General features: G+C 45.0%; 4 protein-coding genes across 4 annotated transcripts; 1 reads left to right on the top strand and 3 right to left on the bottom strand.

Moving 5' to 3' along the window:
- The first annotated feature begins 1,384 nt into the window (after positions 1–1,384).
- LOC123137944 (formate dehydrogenase 2, mitochondrial) lies at positions 1,385–3,404 on the top strand. The gene is made up of 6 exons (XM_044557841.1): positions 1,385–1,587; positions 1,722–1,893; positions 1,997–2,537; positions 2,627–2,751; positions 2,856–2,968; positions 3,052–3,404. Exons 1-6 carry the CDS (start codon positions 1,519–1,521, stop codon positions 3,163–3,165), a joined length of 1,134 nt encoding a protein of 377 aa, XP_044413776.1. The 5' UTR covers positions 1,385–1,518; the 3' UTR covers positions 3,166–3,404.
- Positions 3,405–3,483: 79 nt separating this feature from the next.
- LOC123137945 (histidinol-phosphate aminotransferase, chloroplastic) lies at positions 3,484–6,713 on the bottom strand. Its single transcript, XM_044557842.1, has 9 exons — positions 6,143–6,713; positions 5,818–5,901; positions 5,365–5,519; positions 5,184–5,281; positions 4,960–5,068; positions 4,711–4,868; positions 4,467–4,609; positions 4,237–4,377; positions 3,484–3,998 (listed from the first exon to the last, which is right to left on the bottom strand). Exons 1-9 carry the CDS (start codon positions 6,386–6,388, stop codon positions 3,864–3,866), a joined length of 1,269 nt encoding a protein of 422 aa, XP_044413777.1. The 5' UTR covers positions 6,389–6,713; the 3' UTR covers positions 3,484–3,863.
- Positions 6,714–9,055: 2,342 nt separating this feature from the next.
- LOC123137947 (uncharacterized) lies at positions 9,056–10,412 on the bottom strand. Its single transcript, XM_044557844.1, has one exon. The coding sequence runs from the start codon at positions 9,854–9,856 to the stop codon at positions 9,317–9,319; it is 540 nt and encodes a 179-aa protein (XP_044413779.1). The 5' UTR covers positions 9,857–10,412; the 3' UTR covers positions 9,056–9,316.
- A 164-nt stretch (positions 10,413–10,576) lies between these two features.
- Positions 10,577–13,900, bottom strand: LOC123137946 (ATP synthase subunit O, mitochondrial). Its single transcript, XM_044557843.1, has 6 exons — positions 13,645–13,900; positions 13,358–13,411; positions 12,544–12,787; positions 12,053–12,165; positions 11,041–11,127; positions 10,577–10,954 (listed from the first exon to the last, which is right to left on the bottom strand). The coding sequence occupies exons 1-6, from the start codon at positions 13,723–13,725 to the stop codon at positions 10,835–10,837; spliced, it is 699 nt and encodes a 232-aa protein (XP_044413778.1). The 5' UTR covers positions 13,726–13,900; the 3' UTR covers positions 10,577–10,834.
- Positions 13,901–21,786: the final 7,886 nt, after the last annotated feature.

Here is a 21,786-nt window from a genome sequence, read left to right on the forward strand (position 1 = left end):
CACTAGCCCACCCTTCCACCATGTTGAAGAAAGCGCTAAGGTCTCCTTTTAGTAATCCCGCTTGCTTCCAAGTGCGCCCCTCCTTCGTGATCCTATAGATGACATAGTTCTTCGATGGTGAAGGCTTTAGCTCCCTTCCATTGTCTTGGGTCCAACATCAAGCGTGAACTTCTCCCTCATCTAAGGTTGGGTTGTGGATAACAGACTTCCCCTTGGGCCGGATCTTCCCAAGTATAACACGATCCATGAGCGATATCAATGCAATGACAGTCCTTACTATTGAGTCATGTGTTGGTGAAATGACAACGCTCTAAAAGGTTTGTTTAAGAAAGCAATCATATCCTGTCCCCAAGTGCGGTATGGACTAGGAAAATGGGAAGGATTGAGGCACCTACAGAAGTAATAGGTCAGCTTATACTGGAGGGATCATCCCTACCTAGCTCCCTCGAATACAATTGCATTACGATGCTTCCAAATCTCCCACGTGACTAGAAAGAATAAAGCATTGATCGTCCTCTTTTGTTTTCCATTGGCGCTCTTGTTTGTGCACCATTCTGAGAGAGTGTCATCCACTGTTGGCACCCAGTCTAGCTTGTCCAAAGAATGAAGTATCGCTGTTCAAATCTGACGCGCAAATACGCGGTGTGACAGATGATGGCCTATGATTTCTTCCTCCTAGTTGCATAGCGGGCATTGGTCCTAATGGTCCAGTCCTCACCGTGCTAGATGGTTAGGTAGACGGACGGGTGAGCGGGGAGACGTAGTTTTTTGTTTCCGGCCTCTGGCTTTTGCCCGTACTCGGGCTGTAACCAAGTAACTATGCGGACGGATATTCTTCTACCCTCTTCTCTCTATCAACAGATGATACGCATACTCATGCGTATTCTAAAAAAAATCTGACCGTTTCTCGGACTAAGTATTTACGGACTGAGGGAGCATCGTACCGTGTGTTCGTTTTGCGAGGCGGCGTTGGAAATGGCTAGCCCAAGCAAACAGGCAGAGCCGTGTGAATCGGAGAGACGCGCCGCCGTCACTCGAGATGAAATCTGCGACACGAGTGGGAGACGCCGATGTGACGCGGTGACGGGACGGGACAGCCTTCCTCTCACATCTCCTTGTTCACCCTTAGCCGCCTGGCCAGCGACGCGCCACTTGCGCGTCCTTTCCCGTCACGACGCACTTCCCTTCCCGTGTCGCACCGCGGAAACGTAGGCGCCCGTGCGGCCTACGCGGGCCCACATGCCTCCCCGGCTGCTATTTTTTATTCCGCCCAGCCCAGCTCAGCCCAGGTGCACCCGCGGTGCGTACACGACCGGCGGGAATGGGGAACCTACTACAGTGGCGAGTCGATGGGTGTTGCACGGCTCCTGCGCCCTATATATGTGCACCCGGCTCAGTGTTCGATTCCCACACAGCCCACTCGCAGCAGCAGTGCCACTACCAGCGCACACCAATCCAGCTGATTTTGAGCACGAGCAGCTCTTGCCCAACAGCCACCGTCGTCGGCTACTGTCATCCATGGCCATGAGGAACGCGACGCAGCAGGTGGTCCGGGCCTTGGAGCCGTCCCTCACCAGGAGCCTTCATGTAACGTTGTTTTCCTTACTTATCACTAGCCTCTAGATGCGTCTTGACACATTTGATAATGCACACGTAAATTTATCGATCATGTTAAAATGTGTTAGCGGTGGGTTCATCTCTGTTTTGCTTTTGTTCTCCAGGCGTCCCCGGACAGCAAGAAGATCGTGGGCGTGTTCTACAAGGGCGGCGAGTACGCGGGGCAGAACCCCAACTTCGTGGGGTGTGTGGAGAACGCGCTGGGCATCCGTAGCTGGCTCGAGTCGCAGGGCCACCAGTACATCGTCACCGACGACAAGGACGGCCCCAACTGCGGTCAGTCGCCACATATGATTATACTCTACTTACGACCAGCGGCGACCATTACGTTGGTAAGTGCCACACTAACCTGTCATTTTGGACGCGCGCGCGTACGCAGAGCTAGAGAAGCACATCGCGGACGCGCACGTGCTCATCACCACGCCGTTCCACCCGGCGTACGTGAGCGCGGACCGGATCAGGCGCGGCAAGAACCTGGAGCTGCTCCTCACGGCGGGGATCGGCTCCGACCACATCGAGCTGCCGGCGGCGGCGGCCGCGGGGCTGACCGTCGCCGAGGTCACGGGCAGCAACACCGTGTCGGTGGCGGAGGACCAGCTGATGCGCATCCTGGTCCTCATGCGCAACTTCCTGCCGGGCCACCACCAAGCCATCAACGGGGAGTGGGACCTCGCCGGCATCGCGCACCGGGCCTACGACCTGGAGGGCAAGACGGTGGGCACCGTCGGCGCCGGCCGCATCGGGAAGCTGCTGCTCCAGCGCCTCAAGCCATTCGGCTGCAACCTGCTCTACCACGACAGGCTCCGCGTCGACGCCGCGCTGGAGAAGGAGCTCGGCGCCGCCTTCGAGGAGGACCTCGACGCCATGCTGCCCAAGTGCGACGTCGTCGTGCTCAACATGCCGCTCACCGAGAAGACAAAGTAAATAAATCACTATGAGAACCAACTTTGCCAGCGTATATTCTGTCCATGTTGTGATTGCGTCTCTTTGTTTGCTGTTCTTCTTCCAGGGGCATGTTCAACAAGGAGAAGATCGCCAAGATGAAGAAAGGCGTCATCATCGTGAACAACGCTCGTGGAGCGATCATGGATACGCAGGCAGTGGCAGACGCTTGCAAGAGTAGGCACATCGCTGGTAAAAACAGATGAATTCCGGGTTGCTCTCTAACACTGTTTTATTCTACAAAGACAAACATTCCACTGTTGGTCTCAACTCACAAATCTTGCTGCTGTGATCAGGATACGGCGGCGACGTGTGGTACCCGCAGCCGGCGCCCAAGGAGCACCCGTGGAGGTACATGCCCAACAACGCAATGACCCCGCACATCTCCGGCACCACCATTGACGGCCAGGTCAGTCGCACTACACAGCAAGCTCCAAGCCTCGCTAGTCGCTATGCTCCATGGCTAACCGGTAAACAATTTATGTGGTGCAGCTGAGGTACGCGGCCGGTGTGAAGGACATGCTGGAGAGGTACTTCAAGGGACAGGACTTCCCGGAGCCCAACTACATTGTCAAGGAAGGCAAGCTCGCCAGCCAGTACCAGTGAGCGTCCATCCATGGAGCCGCAGCTGCACGCCTGCATCAGCATGCCGGTTACCAGAAACTAAATAAAAGATGCTTGGCCGTTGCAATGGCCATCACCCATAAATATATCTATACCTAAATAAAATGGAACAAAAACTGGTTGCTTTCATTTGCTATCAGCTTCCTTTGCTGTATTTTTCTCGTACACTGTCCTTCGCTGTATTTCGTTTGAACTATAATAAAGTCAAAGTGTTGTGCAAAGGTTGTGTTGAACCTTTGAAGAGTGCAGTTCCTCATGATATATTGTACTGACAAAAGCACTGGTAGAAGAAAGGTAAGATTATGGTAATGGCCTCTTTATTCACCATATAACATTTGACTTTCCCATGAACAACCAAGCAAGCAAGTACAGTCAAAAAGAAGCAAACACCAATCAGGAACTCAACCTCTAAAAAAAGTCTTGCTCTGCACAGTAACTTTGCTGACACAGAGTTTATGGCTAAATGGTTGGACCTACAGCACTAGTTAAACATAGATATTTTTATTCAAAACTAATTGACCCTGGTTGGCTTGAAATCTGAAGAATGCACTTTACCGATGTTGGAGGGAAGCAGTGTCTAATTGATAGACTGCATCCAGTGTACTACAAGCCTAGTAATGGGTAGACACATACTCAATAAGCTCTTCACTGCTTCCATCAAAGTAAATCATGGCAAATTCTCAAAGTTTGAGTGCTTTGAAGCCTTCCATCAGTGCATCAGTGTGCTCAGGCTTTCCAACTGAAATACGAATATAACCCTTCAGTTCCTTCTTGTCGTAGTGGCGGATCATCACTCCCATCTTTGCAAGATCCTCCTGCAAATATTTTTCACTAATTCAAGTGAATAAAGTTGCATGGCCTGAATTGTTCAATGGGACATAAATTGCACATATTATTAAAAGTGTGAATAGCAATGATCTCGAACACAGATAACCCATATCGCAGTTCCGGGTTCTCAAAATTTTGTCACCTCAAAATCACAATTAAAGGGGCTATATTATCTCAATGAAATAATGCAGAAACTTGGACAGTGCAATAATAAGCAAGCCATACCTTTATTTTCTTTGCATCTTTTCCTGACGTGACTTCACACAGAATGAAGTTAGCATGACTGGGAAATGGTTTCAGGTAAGGTATTCCTTTGAGAAGATTATACAGCCTCTCCCTCTCTTGTAGTAGCAGATTTTTCACGCTCTTCAAGAATGAAAGGTCCAGCAGACGTATTAGCCAAGTTTAAATTTTCAAATAATATTACATTTGAATTATCTTTCTGAAAGATGTACCTCCAAATAGACTGGGTTCTGCAAGGCAGCACATGCAGAGACTTCTGCTGCCACAGAAACATTATAAGGCTGCTTGGCCCGCCATAAGTACTCAATAATGCTTAGAGGAAATGCTCCATAACCCACACGGAGCCCAGCTAAACCTGCATCACCAGTAATTCGTGGATAAATTCACTTCCTTCTGATTCTTCATAACACATAACCTTCATATACACACTAAAACGATAGAACACAAATCACACACCTGCTCGTTTGCTAAATGTTCGGAGAACAATCAAATTATCATGCTTCTTAACCCATGTCATCCTTGATTGAAGGCTCGAAAACTCAACATATGCTTCATCCAGCACTACAAGTACCGGAAGGTCAAGGATCTTTAAAAGATCCTCATCATTGATTACACTGACAAACAAAATTGAAATGATTTTTAAAACACTGCAATATGAACAATAAGCAAACAAATTGACACGACTATTGAGTGGCAATGATACACCTGCCATCTGGGTTGTTAGGAGATGTCAAAAATATGCATTTTGGCTTCTCCTGTTCAACCATTTTGACAATGTTTGCGATGTCTAGGGAGAAATCAGGAAGTCTTGGGACTACAGCAAAGAATGATGAATGGCATATCAAATCAGGTTCACAAATTACATAAGGTTTAAAAGATAAAAATCATGGAAGGTTTGATAAATAAAAGACCAAGAGATCATTAGCTACCTTTGATGACAAGTGCAGCATTGACTGAAGCATCAAACTCATACATGGTAAAAGTTGGAGGGCAATCTACAATTTTGTCGCCTGGTTCAAGTACACATCTGTATTTGCACCATTCATGATTACTCAACTTTGAGATGAAGATTTCAACAAAAAGCAGGTGCAAGATGAGCTACAAACTAACCTCATAATCAAATCAATTAGCTCATCGGCACCGCATCCAACAAGTATGTGCTCAGTTTCAAGCCCAGAATCTTCAGCGAGAGCAGCACGCAAATGGCGGCTTTCAGGATCAGGGTAGACATAAGGGAATTTTAAATTTCCTAATGCTGCAGCTACCTGTACAGATACAGGTATCCATCAGATATAGAAAAGGGGAGGTATGAATTATCTTGGTGCTTTTGTTGCTCATATATAGATATTGATATTTTCTGTTACAGGCTCAAAAAGATATTCGATACTAGTATGCTACTACTGTTTTTTCAATTGAATTTTAAGACTCACTCTAACAAAAGTAGAAATGTTGCTGCTGAGATGTCATGTCCTTTGTGAATGCCCAAGTACAACGCGATAGAGGTAAGCACTCATCGACGTATGGATTTAGACTACTCCGAATATGGGAATTAGAAGCACGCACCTCCGGTGGTGGACCATATGGATTTTCATTGGCGTCCAGCTTGATTATATCCTCTGGTTTACGCCCCAGCCGAGCAGATAGCACCTAGCAAGAGTTCCAATTTTACAATTTGGTCAAACAACATCAAGGAATCGCAGATTACAACTTCGAAACTAAATTTAGCAAGCTGAGACGCCACAGAAGCTCGTTTTTAAACATTTCATTCCCAAAGCACAATCACGCCGCCGCGCGACATTTCCACAAGCACCTCGCGAGCGCAGCGAAAAGCGGAGCATCTTTCACTACACGGTAGAAAAGAGTCTAAGCGTCGGACGGATAAGGATACCTCGAAGGGCAGGATGGGCTGGTACGCGGCGAGGCTCCTGAGGTGGTGGCGGATGAAGGAGGCGCCGCTCGGCCGGGGCTCCGCCTCAACCACCGCCGCCGCCGCCGCCGCGGGCTCCTCCACGGGAGTTGCGGACGCCATGGGCCGGAAGGACACCCTAGACGCCTGGCGGCGCCGCCCCTCTCCGGAGAAGCGGCAGACGGCCGGCGACGGGCTCCTGACGCGGGCTCGTACGGTACAGTCCATCGACGGCGCGGTTGGTTGGTGCCACGGACGGACGGCCGGCCGAGTGCAACCGAGCAGCACAGAAAAGGACAGGCGGCGTTTCGGCCACGTGAGGGGACAAGTGGCGGAGGCCCGGCCACGACTTTTCTGCGCTTTGAGATTCGTGCTGGCGCAGGAGACGCGGGCCCGTTGCCTCTTGCCCGCCTAGTATAGGGGTTGGTTCCTTTGTCGGCCTGATCGTTTCGGCGCCGGGGGGGGCGCGCGTCGTCGGCTCGTCGGCGCGCGGTTTACGAAGGATTCTGGCTGCCGCGACCGCGAGGATCTCCTCGGCCGAGGCGATTCGCGGCGCGGCTGACGAGGGATTCTGCATGCGACCGCGGGCATCTCCTCGGCCGAGGCGACTTACTATTCGGAGTACGGCAAGGCGCTACACGGCGCGGCTAGCGGGGCCGAAGCCGTGCCCGTGGAGTGGAGCCGCACGTGCAACGGTGAGATCTTCGTCCGGTTGCTCATCTTCCGTGCCAAAGTCGCCATACGCGTACGCCTGATATCGCGGCTGCTTTAGAGTAGAGCGCGGTGGTCACAACGCAGGCGTGTCAGTTTTGCGGAACTTGATCTGTACGTACGTACCCCTCGTCTCGGCCCGTGGAGCTGGCGGGCAACAAGCAAGCAATCATCAGCTACACAGCTACGGGATGGTTAGCCCTTATACGGGCGTTTTCCTCTCCTCCCTGGAACCCTAGCCGCCGCCAGGGGAGGCCGATCTTCCAAGGACGCTCTCCGGCGGCTCCCCTCTGCCGGCGACCTCGATCGTCGGTGGTGACGGGGGTCGCCGGATCCACGCGTGTGGATCGCTTTTACTCTCTTATAGTCTAGGTTTTTAGGTTGTTCATTGTCTTTGCTTCGGCGGCGACGATGAGAATGCTGAATAAAGATTCTTTAGATCTTTTTCTGACGAGGCCATCGGTCCTATGGTTGGGGATGGATTTGAAAACCAGTCTGTTCAAGCAAGGATGGCGTGGCGGCGGCGGCATCCTCGTGGTGACATGTGTCCTCGGGCTCCGCCGTTGCGACGGCGTTTGCTCCAGCGTCGGCGCGGAGCTTGGGATGTAGTCCAGGAACGGATGCAGATTGTGGTCTGCATCGACGACATCGGGAAGACGGAGCATGTGTTGGGCTCGTGGTTGGTGAATGACAGATATGGTTTCCTCCTTCGGCGTTTTAGTCGTGGTGGGGTGCCAGATCTGGAGTTCGATGGCGTGTCCGGGGTGTTGCCCCGGTCTGATTCGTTTAACGGTAAGGGTTTCACTTTTGGTGAGCCACCTTGGAGGTCCACAAAGCTGCATATCAGCGATGGAGCCGCGTCGAGCTCGGATGAGGAGGTGATTCGTCATTCTTTTCTTCGATGGTTGCTGTGGTGGTGCCGGAGGCAGTGACGGGCGTTGGTGTCAAGCTCAGAGATGTCCTGCTATCTTTTCTGATAGAGGCGGAGGTGTCCTTATCTTTCGATGAGATGATAACTATCGATTTGATGAAGATGACTTTGACGATCCGACTACAAACGTGCACGACGTTGCGCCTTAGCAATCGCTAAACCAACTCCGAGAGGTTATTGACCACGCCGGAGCACAATCAACCTGACCACGAAGGTCTATTCCTGCAAGCAATAAGAACAAGCAAGAATATGATAAAAGCAATCTGAATATTGCGAGTATATATGAAGTATTGATAAAGGTGGGGATCCGTAAGCGGTCTTGGTCTGGTCGTTGGACACAAACGAAGTACACGAAGTTGCAATGGCTAACTTTTAACTAAACAAATCCCAAGGAAAAAGCTACTAGATGAATCTACTTATATAGGAGCAAGGATGTGGCCAAGGAGGTGGGAGAACGTCCCAAGGCAGCCTAAAACCAACCCTAGGTCATACAAGGCTCATGGGCCCAAGTGGAGGTGACGTAACACCTTTGGACTTGTAATTTGACTTGGATTCTGCTGCAGTGTCAGATTGTTTCGTCCATAACTCAACGCTCCGGGCGGTTTTTAAGTTGATTCCAATTGGGTTGGAAAGAGCATGAATCTACTTTCCAACAAAAAAAAATCACCCAATTCGGAGTCCGGATGAAAGAGTTCTTGGCGTTTTGAATTAGGTGTGTCTGTGCAGTCTGAATCTGAGTCCAGAACATGAGAGATTCGGACTCTATCTTCTCTTGGGCCAAAAGTGACGTGAGAGAACTTTTTGAACAGCAAGTAAACATCTCTTTCTCCCTTATCTTCATATGTGTATTGTACAAATGTCCCATACATCTCACAAATATACATGTATGCAATATATTTGGTCATATTCAAGGTAGTCATGTCCTCATCATTTTTAGTTTTGTCATGTCGGTCTTTACGTGACTTGTACTTTGTTCTTTATGATATGAATGGGACACGTATTACCATGAAAAAAAAAAGACAGCTACGGGATGAAGTTGCTGTCACGGCCGATTGACCGATGCCGACCGCGGCAACGACGTGCGGTCCAGGTGCACCACGAAACGTACCTACGGGCGTACCGGGTAGGCAAAGTATACATACATACATGCATCCAAACCAAGGATAATTGAACAAAGCAACACGAGGTGGTTACACAACTTTGCCCCGTGGTTACATAACCGTTTCCTCCGAGGATCAGGTTCGGAGAAGGATCAGGGTTCTTAACTCGAACTATTTATAGACTGCTCTTCCGGTCACTATCTGTCTCTCTGCAGTGATTAAACTGAAACCCGCTGTCTATTGTTCAGGAATTGTTCCTTTGATTGATAGGCGTACCATGATGATAACATATGTACAGTAAGGAATGGAATCATCAGTGCAATGACCAAATGATGCCAGATGGAAAAGTAGAAACCTCATCTAGTAGTAGAAGCTGCAATGCAAGCCGTTTGCATCAAACTGCATCGTCGTTGCCTAATCGCGCACTCTCTCTAGGACTACCGGCAAGCTCAAGCCTGCGTACATCTGGTCCTCCGCAGAAACCGGGTCGCCCTGCTCCGTCCGGCCCCAGAAGCTCCCGAACCAGAAGAGCCCCTCCTGCTCCACCAGCGCCTCCCACACGCCGTCGTCGTCGTCGCAGCCGTCGACGGCGAAGCACCTCTGCTTCCAGCCGCCGCCGCCATCATCGTCGTCCATGGCGAAGCATTTCTCTTTCCAGCTACCGCGGACGTCGCCGTCGCTGCCGCCGTCCAGCAGCTCCTCGAGGCGCCTCATGCCGGAGGACGAGGCCGTGCTGCCGCTTCTGGAGAGCCTCTTCGCGGCTGCCGATGCCGATCTTCTCCTCCTCCTCCTGTGCCATCGCCGCAGAAAGACCCTCTTGGACTTGACCACCACCTTCCGGGGCAGCCGGACGAAGAGGAACACGGTGATCTGCAGCACCAGGCACGGGCAGCAGCAGCACACCACCACGCAGTCCATGGCCACCAGGCCGGCCTCCGCCGCCGCGCAAGACATCGGTGGCTGGAGGAGGAGAGGGAGAGGGCATGGATGGAGGAATGGGTAGCTGCTAGAGCTTGGCTACTTAGCTAGCCTAACTGCATGGCTTGCTTGGAAGAGTGAGGCGGAGGCTTTGGGTTGCTTGGGCCGCTCGGCTCGAGTGACTTGAGGGGTCGACCTCGTTGATTCTTCCAAGCCAACTCATGCCACCCCGCTTATTAGGCCAGAGCTAAGGTGTTTCTTGTACCGAAGTTTGGTCTACGCATCCAGGAAGCGAGCGGCACGCGTCGGGGCAACCACGCCTATTATGTGAGTGCATCACGTGCTGCTATGTATGGCCTTTCTTGTGTCTTCGGGTGGATTAGTTAACGGGTTTCTGTGTATCCTCGAACAGAAAGGGTGCGGTTTCAGAGCTATTCTTGGACACTTGGACTAGTCGATCGGGTAGCCGCCAGTTGCAGAGAACCGACATAGAACATGAGAAATGCGACGGTTTCAGTCAACTAGAGCAGACAAACTTTCCCCTATTTAGATGAAGTCGGCATATCATTCAAGCAGTCCCGATCACCATGGTTGTCCAAGGAAAATTATATAGATTCATTGTGTAGGTTGGGGTGCTAGATATGATCCGTATCTAACATATCTGATAGGCTCATCCGAAGCTTATGGGAAAATGCACTGAAATGTACTGTCATCGTATTATTCCATACAGCACTGAATACCAGGAAAAAGGAGCACTTCAAAGGAAAATTACAAACACTTGAATTAAAAACTTTCCATGACCTCTCCTCATGTTTTTATCCATGTTTTTTGGCAGAAAGGAAATTAAAGATTGTTCAGCGGGCTTCTTCCTAACCCACAAGACAAAATAAAACAGAGTGTCGTTCTCTTGTAAAGGTAAGCTTTTATTTCAAGACCACATCGAAGAAGCAGACATGAGGGAACCTTCAGCGGCTCAGCCACTGCACTCTGGTGTTGATTTAGATCCGAAGGCGGTTAGATGTCAAAGGGTAGTCTCAAGAATGCCTCCATTTGCTTCGCCCTAGTCTTGATCGACATGTCAAACACCTTCTGCCCAAATTCAATCACCAGTCCTCCCATGATACTCTGGTCAATCTGCAGAGAAAATACAATTTGAAGTTTGTTCAATATCACTTGAAACCTCACATGCTATAGAGCTAACTTGTGGATCAAGGACTTACCTTTTGTTCAACCAAGATGGTTTTGTCTTTCCCAAGGATATCACGCAAGGTCTCCTTAAGTTCTTTCTCCTCCTTATCAGGAAGTGGCTAACAGCACAAAACAGACAAGTCAGCAACCAAAACCAAACTATTGTCAACACAGACAGGATCTATAACAGAAGTTGCAGACAGAATGCATCCACGCATTGACAAACCAGCTTAAAAAATGTGAGGCAAGTTTTCCACACTTTGTCATGGTAAATAGCTCCTCGTTAACATATGGCAGGAATTCTAAGATAAGCCTATTAAGAGTTTTCTCCGACAGAGCTTGCCAAATGAATAAGTTCCAACTCAATCAACATATGGCAGGAATTCTAACATAAGCCTGTTAAGAGTTGAACTTCGAGTAATGGCAAATACAAACGTTCCAACTCAATCAACTAAAAGACTTCCTACTGCCATAACAAATAGTTTCGGATCAATTCAACTCAGCTTTATAATTTCAAGGAATGAATTTTAGCTCAAGCAGGTAACTTGTAAAATATTATCTGCATTTAAACATTTTTGCAGACAAAAAAAATCCTATTTTCATCCCAATTATTACTAAACCCCCAAAGGCAGCAATTTGTTAGTTCACTGGATCATGCTATACTATTAGGCACATGAAAGAAGAGCAAGCCCAACTAACAAGCATTTTAGTTGCAGTTGGTTTCTGTTGGTGCAGAGCAGAAGGCAACCCTACTTTTCAGCTTAAAAGAATAGATTATAGCTAACTACAGGGACATATCAACAAAAACAACAGTAGTAAACCAGGAAGGCACCAAGGACTTCATAACAAATTAATATACGAAAGAAGACAACAACTGGTCATTTCATGTTACCAAGAATCAAGGTAAGGCCAATCATATGCACATGCATCAAACTTCCCTTTAATATGTGAAAGTGAACACTGAGAAATTCGACCAGCGTCAAACACACAGTGCTCTTAGTAGCAAGAGACAATAAATAGTGGGATATCAGGTTAACAACTTACAACAACAGTCCTGACAACAACTTTCACCTCCCCCCTATGTGCCATGGTCAAATCAACAAATCTCTCAGCAATGCGCTCAACATATTTCAGTCTTCCATTGGATGCCAGTGCAGCTTCACATAAAAGAAAAAATTAGATGCGAGTAAAACTCCTTTTAACTAAGTTCTCTAAGTTTTAGATTGTATGCATATCATCACTTATCAGTGATACCATTTACCTTAATTGAAAAGAAACTCCTGCGATCGATACTTAAATTAGGTTGTTAACTAAGACAACTGAAAACAACATATCATAACAGATAAGAAATGCAAAGGGTGTTACTTTGTATTGAAAATATTACTGCAAAAGAAAGCAAACTGTTGACAAAGCAAGCAACGTTGGAAACAAAATTACTAAAAAATAGTCCCACGCATTTGGATTGGTACATCACTAATGCACATGCTGCTAAAAACTAGTATAGACATACGAGGTTGAGTGGATTGGAAGCATACACAAGAATTTCTTTGTGATGTCAGTAAACCCGGCTTCAGAGAATATTTCAGTTATAGCCTTCACCCTGGTTTCTTTAGGCACTGATGTGTCCTTCATGAATTGAGAAAACATAGGGCTCTTCTTGGATGCCCCTACAACATCGAGAATCTCGGATTCAACTTTTTCCAACGAATTTGCGTTGGCTGCTGCAAGGAACAACGCACTAGCATAGTTGCCGGTGCCACCATACAGAGCTTTTGGAACCTATTATGGCATAAGAACACAAGTAAGGACAAAACAACAGGCAAAGCCACCAAGTAACCAATTTACTGAATTGCACAAGTAGTATTCAAAATTTGAAACAGATTATGTAAAACATAAGACAAGAGAATACATCCATCAATGGCATGAACCTTTTTGCGCTGCGATTGATACACTAAACAAATGCAAAGTGAACAATCTGTCTTTGCAGAGTAAACTAATTGAGTGATCATTGCAGTATGTGATAGCAACAAGCATGGTTACACTCCAATAGGATATGAAATAGTTTAAAATCGGTAAAGGCCAAGTTTCTCAAGATCAAGGCATTTTGGCCATAATGACATCACATATGGGATCCCAACAAGAAAAATATTTCTTTGCGCAGGCAGGCAGGCAAACATAAACAGCTGCATGATTCTTATGGTCCCTTGATAAGTTGACCAGACCGTCAGAGTAATCTGCGCCACTCACAACGAAACGGAGAGAAATCTCGCGGTCCTAAACTAGTACATCCGCAGACCGCAACACAACGACAACAGCAATAATCCAACCAAATGCTTGATCTCGAGTTACCTTGATCTTGTTCTCCTTAGGCTTATCCGCCTCCGTTGCCAGCCCCCTCGATACCTGCATCATAACTAGCACGTCAAACCCCACGAATCAACCAGAAGAAAAAACACGCAGAAATCGATTCGACGAGACGACAGATTAAAATCCCCGGGGGAGACCATCCAAGGATGTCAGGGACACGACGAGAACCTAGATCAGCTAAGGGGGTCGGCGAGCTACCGGAATCTGAGGGAAATGGCATCTTCGGTTTAAGCCAAACAAAGCGGGGGGGCGGGGAAGGGAATCGGTACCTGAGCGACGGCCGCGGATTCGTTGGCCGCGAGGCGAGCTTGGAGGAGCGGGAGGCCGGATCTGAGGTGCCGCGCCGCCATTTCCGGTTCGTTCCGCGGTGGTGGAGAGCGAAACCTAGGAGGAGATCGGGTCGGGGAGAGGAGGAAGAGACGAGGCTGCGGGTCTCGTAGAATGCGATGAAAAAGGTGGGGGCGATGCGCAGTGGAGCGCCTGGGCAACCACCACAACACACTCCGGAGTGGACCAACGATACAGAGCCCTTAGGCCCTGGTACTAATTAGGCCTCTGATGGGCTTCATCAGAGCTACTTGTTTCTTTTTCGGCTCGATCATCCTTGGCGCCAGGACTATTTCTCGCCCGTTGCGAGACTTAGGGGCTGTTTGGTTTGAGCCAGCGCCAGCTTGCTTGCCAAAATATTGGCGCAGAAACCCATGCCTTGCCAAAATATTGGCTGAGAATTGAATTAGAGTTGTTGTGGAGATGTGGGCACACCAATTATTCGGCTTGCATTCAAATGGGCACCTAGAGCTGGTCAACAACCAATACTTTGGCAGGGCGTCTTGGGGGCAATGATTCAAACAGCCCATAAACTCAGTCTCGTCTCTGGCGTGGTGCTACTAGGCCAACTTAGTGCTATAGCTACGCATGGGTTTTCTTTGTCGGTTTCACTATTGGCATGTATTATCTTTGTTTATTTTTCATTTTTATTATTGTTCTTTCTTCCACTTTTCTTTATTTATATCTTTAGTTTTCATCGGATTTATTTGTGCTATTATCTTTTACTTTTAATTTTTTAACACATGTCTATTTTTTCATACACATTCTAAATCTTCGTATACATTGGGAATAGTTTTTATAAATGTTTAACAATATTTATATATACATTTTGATATCTAATTTTTTTAATACACATTGTAAACTTTGTATATATCTGAAAATTTATTTATATAGATGTTTAACATTTTATCTACTTTTTGAAAACTTTCTGGACTACTTGTTAAATATTTTTCAAATACACATTGAAACATTTTCAAATACACATTAAACATTTTTCTAAATGGTACGACACATTTTTTTAACTACTCAAACATTTTTTGTACATTGCATAAATATTTTTTGTGTTACAAGCATATTTTTGAAATGTGTGAACATTTTTTACTTTTAACTTACATTTTTTGAATGGATACATACAAATTCTATTGGATTGCCGTACATTTTTTTTACATTTCATAAACACTTTTCGAAAATGCCGCTTGCATTTTTTTTCCTCTGAAATGTGTGAACATTTTTTAAAAGTCACAACATTTTTGAATGCTATAAACATTTTTGAAAAATTATGTTAACATTTTTTTATGCTGCGTTACCATTTTTCAAATTCAGGGTTTTAGTTTTTAAAAGTAATTTAAGTTTATAAATATATGTTATTATAATGTTTTAAAAATATAAAAAACTAGAAAATGAACGAATGGAAAAATAAACTAACCTGCATGAAGCTATTTGGGTTGGCCCATAAGTAGCTGTGCGTGATGGGAGACGGGCTTGTGAAGTGAGACACAGCCGCTCCTGGTCCTTGGTACAATTTTATTCTCTCTCGAGAATTTTTTTTCTACCATGCACCCGCATGCATTGACCTATCATTGAATGTGTCAAAATTTGTGCATCAGGATTTTGTTGATATACGACGAAACTTTGATTTACACTAGAAATCAATTAAACATAGATTAAAAAAGAGCACGAGTAGTATATTCTTATTTTAGTGCCACACAACGAAACATTACGATACACCATAAAATAATAAGAAAAATCGACAAAACATTAGCTTTTTTTATGGAAAGGGGTTTCCCTCCGATTTTCAATAACTATAGCACTTGTTCTTACACCACCACAACACAACAACATCAGTAGAGCTCAACTTCGGGGGAGCAAGGACAAGCCCAAACTTCCACCCCGGCAGATAAAAGCCCAACCTGCCAAAGCGAACAGCTAAAAGCCCTTGACCCACGAGCCAAATACTATGACTAGTAATCATCCCAAAATATACCCAAAGTTTAAACGAACAATATCGCAAAACACCATCTACAGCTAAAAGCATAACCCCAAAAGCTTCATCACAAACTTCGGTCTCCCACTGCTTCAGAATAAGAGTATGTCTTCCCACCAGCCATGAGAACCTTCCAAAGTCAGCCACCTTCAATTCTCAGCACTCCAGGATGCCATCCCCTCGAAGCATGGAAGTCTTCACTTGTTACTCGCTCTAGTAGTTTTACAACCCACTTCATTTCCTTTTGATTTTCCTCATTTTTATGCAATATAGCCCAAGCTTCAATTGATAGGCTTTATGAATAATCCAAAAAGGATCAAGTATCCTCCGCGTTCAAAACACATATCATTCCTACAGGTCCAAATAGACATAGGAGGGCAAAGATGCCCACACATATTTTCCTGTTTTCATTGCCAAAACTAGACACCCAAGAGGTCAGCAAAGAATTCACATTATTAGGCAGCACCCCTAGACCAAAGGAATTTTGAGTAATGCACCACAAAAATTTGGCCACCGAACACTTCAGGAGCAGGTGATCCACTGTTTCATCGTGTCCACAAAAAACACATTTGGAATCCCTTGACCACACCCTTTTCGGGAGATTATCTTTAGTGAGGATGTTGTTTCTCATAACAAGCCAGACAAACCCTTAATCTTGGGAGGGACCTTAATTAATCTCCCATGTATGCTTGAAAGGTAAGTTCAGGTTATTAATAACAAGTTGGTTATAGAAAGACTTGACCGTATATTTTCTAGTAGCCTTTAGAGACTAGATTAATTCATCCTTAGAATCACATAAGGCTATGTCAGCACACCCTTGTTTAATATACTCCCATTGTGTGGATGTATCCTCATTCTAAAATTTGGGAGGAACATGAAGATGCTTCGATAAATGCGTATGATAAACACTATCCTACAATTGTTTGCTCGCCCAAAGTGTTAAGTGTTACTCCTAGTTCTGCAGAACAGCGGTGCAATTTGTTTCAAACAAAGGTTGTTGTTGGTCCTGGTAAGGCGTGCAAGGTTATAACTGATGGTGGTAGTTGTGACAATTTGGCTAGTACGGAGTTATGACAAAAGCTGAAACTAAAATATTTACCGGACCCCAATCCATATTTTATTCAGTGGCTAAGTGATAGTGGAGAGATGAAGATCAGCCACATAGTGTGTGTGGAATTTCATATTGGACCACACAAAGACATCGTTGAGTATGATGTGGTTCCTATGACTTTGTATCACTTGTTGTTGGGCCGCCCATGGCAGTATGATAGAGACGTTCGTCACAATGGGAGAGCCAACATATATCAGTTGAATTGGAATGACAAGGATGTTACTTTGAGGCCTATGACACCACAACATATAGCGAATGAATCTCGTCAAAGAATTGAGGTCAATCTTAAGGAAGAAAGATAGAAAATAAATAGGTGAGAGACTCCACTTTCAGTGAGCGAGAGCCACAAGCCAAATCTCAGCGGTGAAAATAAAAGTGATTGAGTGAATTCCTTGGTTGTGTTAGCCACCAAATCTGATTTGAGAGAATTTCGTGATGATCCCACTGTTGTACCACTTGTGCTGATGTGCAAAGGTTAATTTTTAGTTTCTAATGACATGACCCCTCTCTCTATTGGTGTTTCTACCGTACTGCAGGAATTTATTGATGTGTTTCTGGAGGATGTACCCGCTGGTTTGCCACCATTGCGAGGTATGGAGCATAAAATTGACTTGATACTAAGAGCATAGCAGCCCAATCAAGCACCATACTGCACCGGAAGCACATTTGCTCCCTTGGTGGTTTTGGTAATTGATGTCAACATATATTTTGTTGGACTAACATTTTCGTCTACTATATTTCATAAAAGATTTTTTTTCTCGAATATGCATGAGTGTGCATATCATATATTGAAGAAGAAAGGTAAAGAAAGCCTCCACCACCATTACAAAGTACTTAGTACATATTACTCCTCGCTAGCCTCCCACTTCTCCACCCTACTAAAGAAGGGAGCAATGCTACGTCTTGAGCTTGCGTTGGTTTTCCTTGAAGAGGAAAGGGTGGTGCGGCAATAGTAGCGTAAGTATTTCCCTCAGTTTTTTAGAACTAGGGTATCAATCCAGTAGGAGGCTCCTCAAAAGTCCCACGCACCTACACAAACAAACAAAGAACTCGCAACCAACGCAATAAAGGGGTTGTCAATCCCTTCACGGCCATTTGCGAAAGTGAGATCTGATAGAGATAGTATGATAAGATAAATATATTTTTGGTATTTTATAATGTAGATTGGAAAAGTAAAGATGCAAATAAAAGTAGATTGAAAGCTTATATGATAAAAGATAGACCCGGGGGCCATAGGTTTCACTAGTGGCTTCTCTCAAGATAGCATAAGTATTACGGTGGGTGAACAAATTACTGTCGAGCAATTGATAGAAAAGCGAATAATTATGAGATTATCTAGGCATGATCATGTATATAGGCATCACGTCCGTGACAAGTAGACCGACTCCTGCCTGCATCTACTACTATTACTCCACACATCGACCGCTATCCAGCATGCATCTAGAGTATTAAGTTCATAAAGAACAGAGTAACGCATTAAGAAAGATGACATGATGTAGAGGGATAAACTCATGCAATATGATATAAACCCCATCTTTTTATCCTCGATGGCAACAATACAATACGTGCCTTGCTGCCCCTGCTGTCACTGGGAAAGGACACCGCAAGATTGAACCCAAAGCTAAGCACTTCTCCCATTGCAAGAAAGATCAATCTAGTAGGCCAAACCAAACTGATAATTCGAAGAGACTTGCAAAGATAACTTAATCACACATAAAAGAATTCAGAGCAGATTCAAATATTTCTCATAGATAAACTTGATCATAAACCCACAATTCATCGGATCTCGACAAACACACCGCAAAAAGAGTTACATCGAATAGATCTCCAAGAAGATCGAGGAGAACATGGTATTGAGATCCAAAAAGAGAGAAGAAGCCATCTAGCTAATAACTATGGACCCGAAGGTCTGTGGTAAACTACTCACAACTCATCGGAGGGGCTATGGTGTTGATGTAGAAGCCCTCCATGGTCGATTCCCCCTCCGGCGGAGCGCCGGCGAAGGCTCCAAGATGGGATCTCGCGGATACAGAAGGTTACGGTGGTGGAAATAGTTTTTCGTGGTCGCCTTTGATGTTCTCGGGGTACGTGGGTATATATAGGAGGAAGAAGTAGGTCGGTGGACGCCCGAGGGGCCCACGAGATAGGGGGCGCGCCCAGTAGGGGGGGCGCCCTCCACCCTCGTGGCCGCCTCGACTGCTTCTTGACTTGCACTCCAAGTCCTCTGGATCACGTTCGTTCCAAAAATCACGCTCCCGAAGGTTTCATTCCGTTTGGACTCCGTTTGATATTCCTTTTCTTCGAAACACTGAAATAGGCAAAAAAACAGCAATATGGGCTGGGCCTCCGGTTAGTAGGTTAGTCCCAAAAATGATATAAATGTGTAAAGTAAAGCCCATAAACATCCAAAACGGGTAATATAATAGCATGGAACAATCAAAAATTATAGATACGTTGGAGACGTATCAAGCATCCCCAAGCTTAATTCCTGCTTGTCCTCGAGTAGGTAAATGATAAAAACAGAATTTTTGATGTGGAATGCTACCTAGCATAATTCTCAATGTAATTTTCTTTATTGTGGCATGAATGTTCAGATCCAAATGATTCAAAATAAAAGTTCATATTGACATAAGAAATAGTAATACTTCAAGCATACTAATCAAAGCAATCATGTCTTCTCAAAATAACATGGCTAAAGAAAGTTCATCCCTATAAAATCATATAGTTAGGCTATGCTTCATTTTCGTCACACAAAAAATGCTCCCAAATTATACACCCCCGATGACAAGCCAAGCAATTGTTTCGTACTTAAATAATCTCAAACTTTTTCAACTTTCACGCAATACATGAGTGTGAGCCATGGATACAACACTATGGGTGGAATAGAATATGATGATGGGGATTGTGTGGAGAAGACAAAAAAGGAGAAAGTCTCACATTGATGAGGATAATCAACAGGCTATGGAGATGTCCATCAATTGATGTCAGCATGAGGAGTAGGGGTTGCCATGCAACGGATGCACTAGAGTTATAAATGTATGAAAACTCAACAAAAAGAAACTAAGTGGGTGTGCATCCAACCTGCTTGCTCACGAAGACCTAGGGCATTTTGAGGAAGCTCATCGTAGGAATATACAAGCCAAGTTCTATAATGAAAAATTCCCACTAGTATATGAAAGTGACAACATATGAGACTCACTATATGAATAACATGATGCTACTTTGAATCACAAGTGTGGAAAAAGAGATGGTAACATTGCCCCTTTTTATTTTATTTTTTCTTTCTTTTTTTTCTTTGGCCTTTTTTTGGCCTTTCTTTTTTTTCTTTGGCCTTTCTTTTTTTTTTCTTTGGGGACAATGCTCTAATAACGATGATCATCAAACTTTTAATGATTTACAACTCATGAATTACAACTCAAAACTAGAACAAGATATGACTCTATACGAATGCCTCTGACGGTGTACCGGTATGGGCAATGAATCAAGAGTGACATGTATGAAAATTATGCATGGTGGCTTTGCCACAAATACGATGTCAACTACATGATCATGCAAGGCAATATGACAATAATGATGCGTGTCATGATGATAAACGGAATGGTAGAAAGTTGCATGGCAATATATCTCGGAATGGCTATGGAAATGCCATAATAGGTAGGTATGGTGTCTATTTTGAGGAAGATATAAGGAGGTTTATGTGTGATAGAGCGTATCGTATCACGGGGTTTGGATGCACCGGCGAAGTTTGCACCAACTCTCAAGGTGAGAAAGGGCAATGCACGGTACCGAAGAGGCTAGCAATGATGAAAAGGTAAGAGTGCGTATGATCCATGGACTCAACATTACTCAAAAGAACTCATATACTTATTGCAAAAATCTACAAGTCATCAAAAACCAAGCACTACGCGCATGCTCCTGGAGGGATAGATTGGTAGGAAAAGACCATCACTTGTCCCCGACCGCCACTCATAAGGATGCACAATCTAAGAACACCTCATGTTTCAAATTTGTTACACAACTTTAACCATACGTGCATGCTATGGGACTTGCTAACTTCAACACAAGCATTCTTTAAATTCATAATCACCCAACTAGCATGACTTTAATATCACTACCTCCATATCTCAAAACAATTATCAAGTATCAAATTGATCATAGCATCCAATTCACTTCCTATGATAGTTTTTATTATACCCAACTTGGATGCCTACCATTCTAGGACCAATTTTATAACCATAGCAAATACCATGCTGTTCTAAGAGACTCTCAAAATAATATAAGTGAAGCATGAGAGACTAACAATTTCTACAAAATTAAGCCACCGCCGTGCTCTAAAAGATATAAGTGAAGCACTAGAGCAAAAAATTTCTAGCTCAAAAGATATAAGTGAAGCACATAGAGTATTCTAATAAATTCCAATCAAGTGGGCTTCTCCCAAAAGGTGTGTACAGCAAGGATTATTGTGGTAAACTAAAAAGCAAATACTAATATCATACAAGACGCTCCAAGCAAAACACATATCATGTGGCGAATAAAAATATAGCTCCAAGTAAAGTTACCAATGAACGAAGACGAAAGAGGGGATGCCTTCCGGGGGCATCCCCAAGCTTAGGCTTTTGGCTATTCTTGAATATCTTGGGGTGCCATGGGAATCCCCAAGCTTAGGCTTTTGCCACTCCTTATTCCATAGTCCATCAAATCTTTACCCAAAACTTGAAAACTTCACAACACAAAACTCAACAGGAAATCTCATAAGCTCCGTTAGTGAAAGAAAGCAAAACCACCACATAAGGTACTGTAATGAACTTATTATTTATTTATATTGGTGTTAAACCTACTGTATTCCAAGTTCTATATGGTTCATACCACTTAATACTAGCCATAGATGCATCAAAATAAGGAAACAACACACGCAAAACAGAATCTGTCAAAAACAGAACAGTCTGTAGCAATCTGTAACCCCGAATACTTCTGGAACTTTAAAAATCC

This window comes from Triticum aestivum, chromosome 6B (assembly GCF_018294505.1).
Source record: "Triticum aestivum cultivar Chinese Spring chromosome 6B, IWGSC CS RefSeq v2.1, whole genome shotgun sequence".
In the NCBI taxonomy this organism is placed as follows: domain Eukaryota; kingdom Viridiplantae; phylum Streptophyta; class Magnoliopsida; order Poales; family Poaceae; genus Triticum; species Triticum aestivum.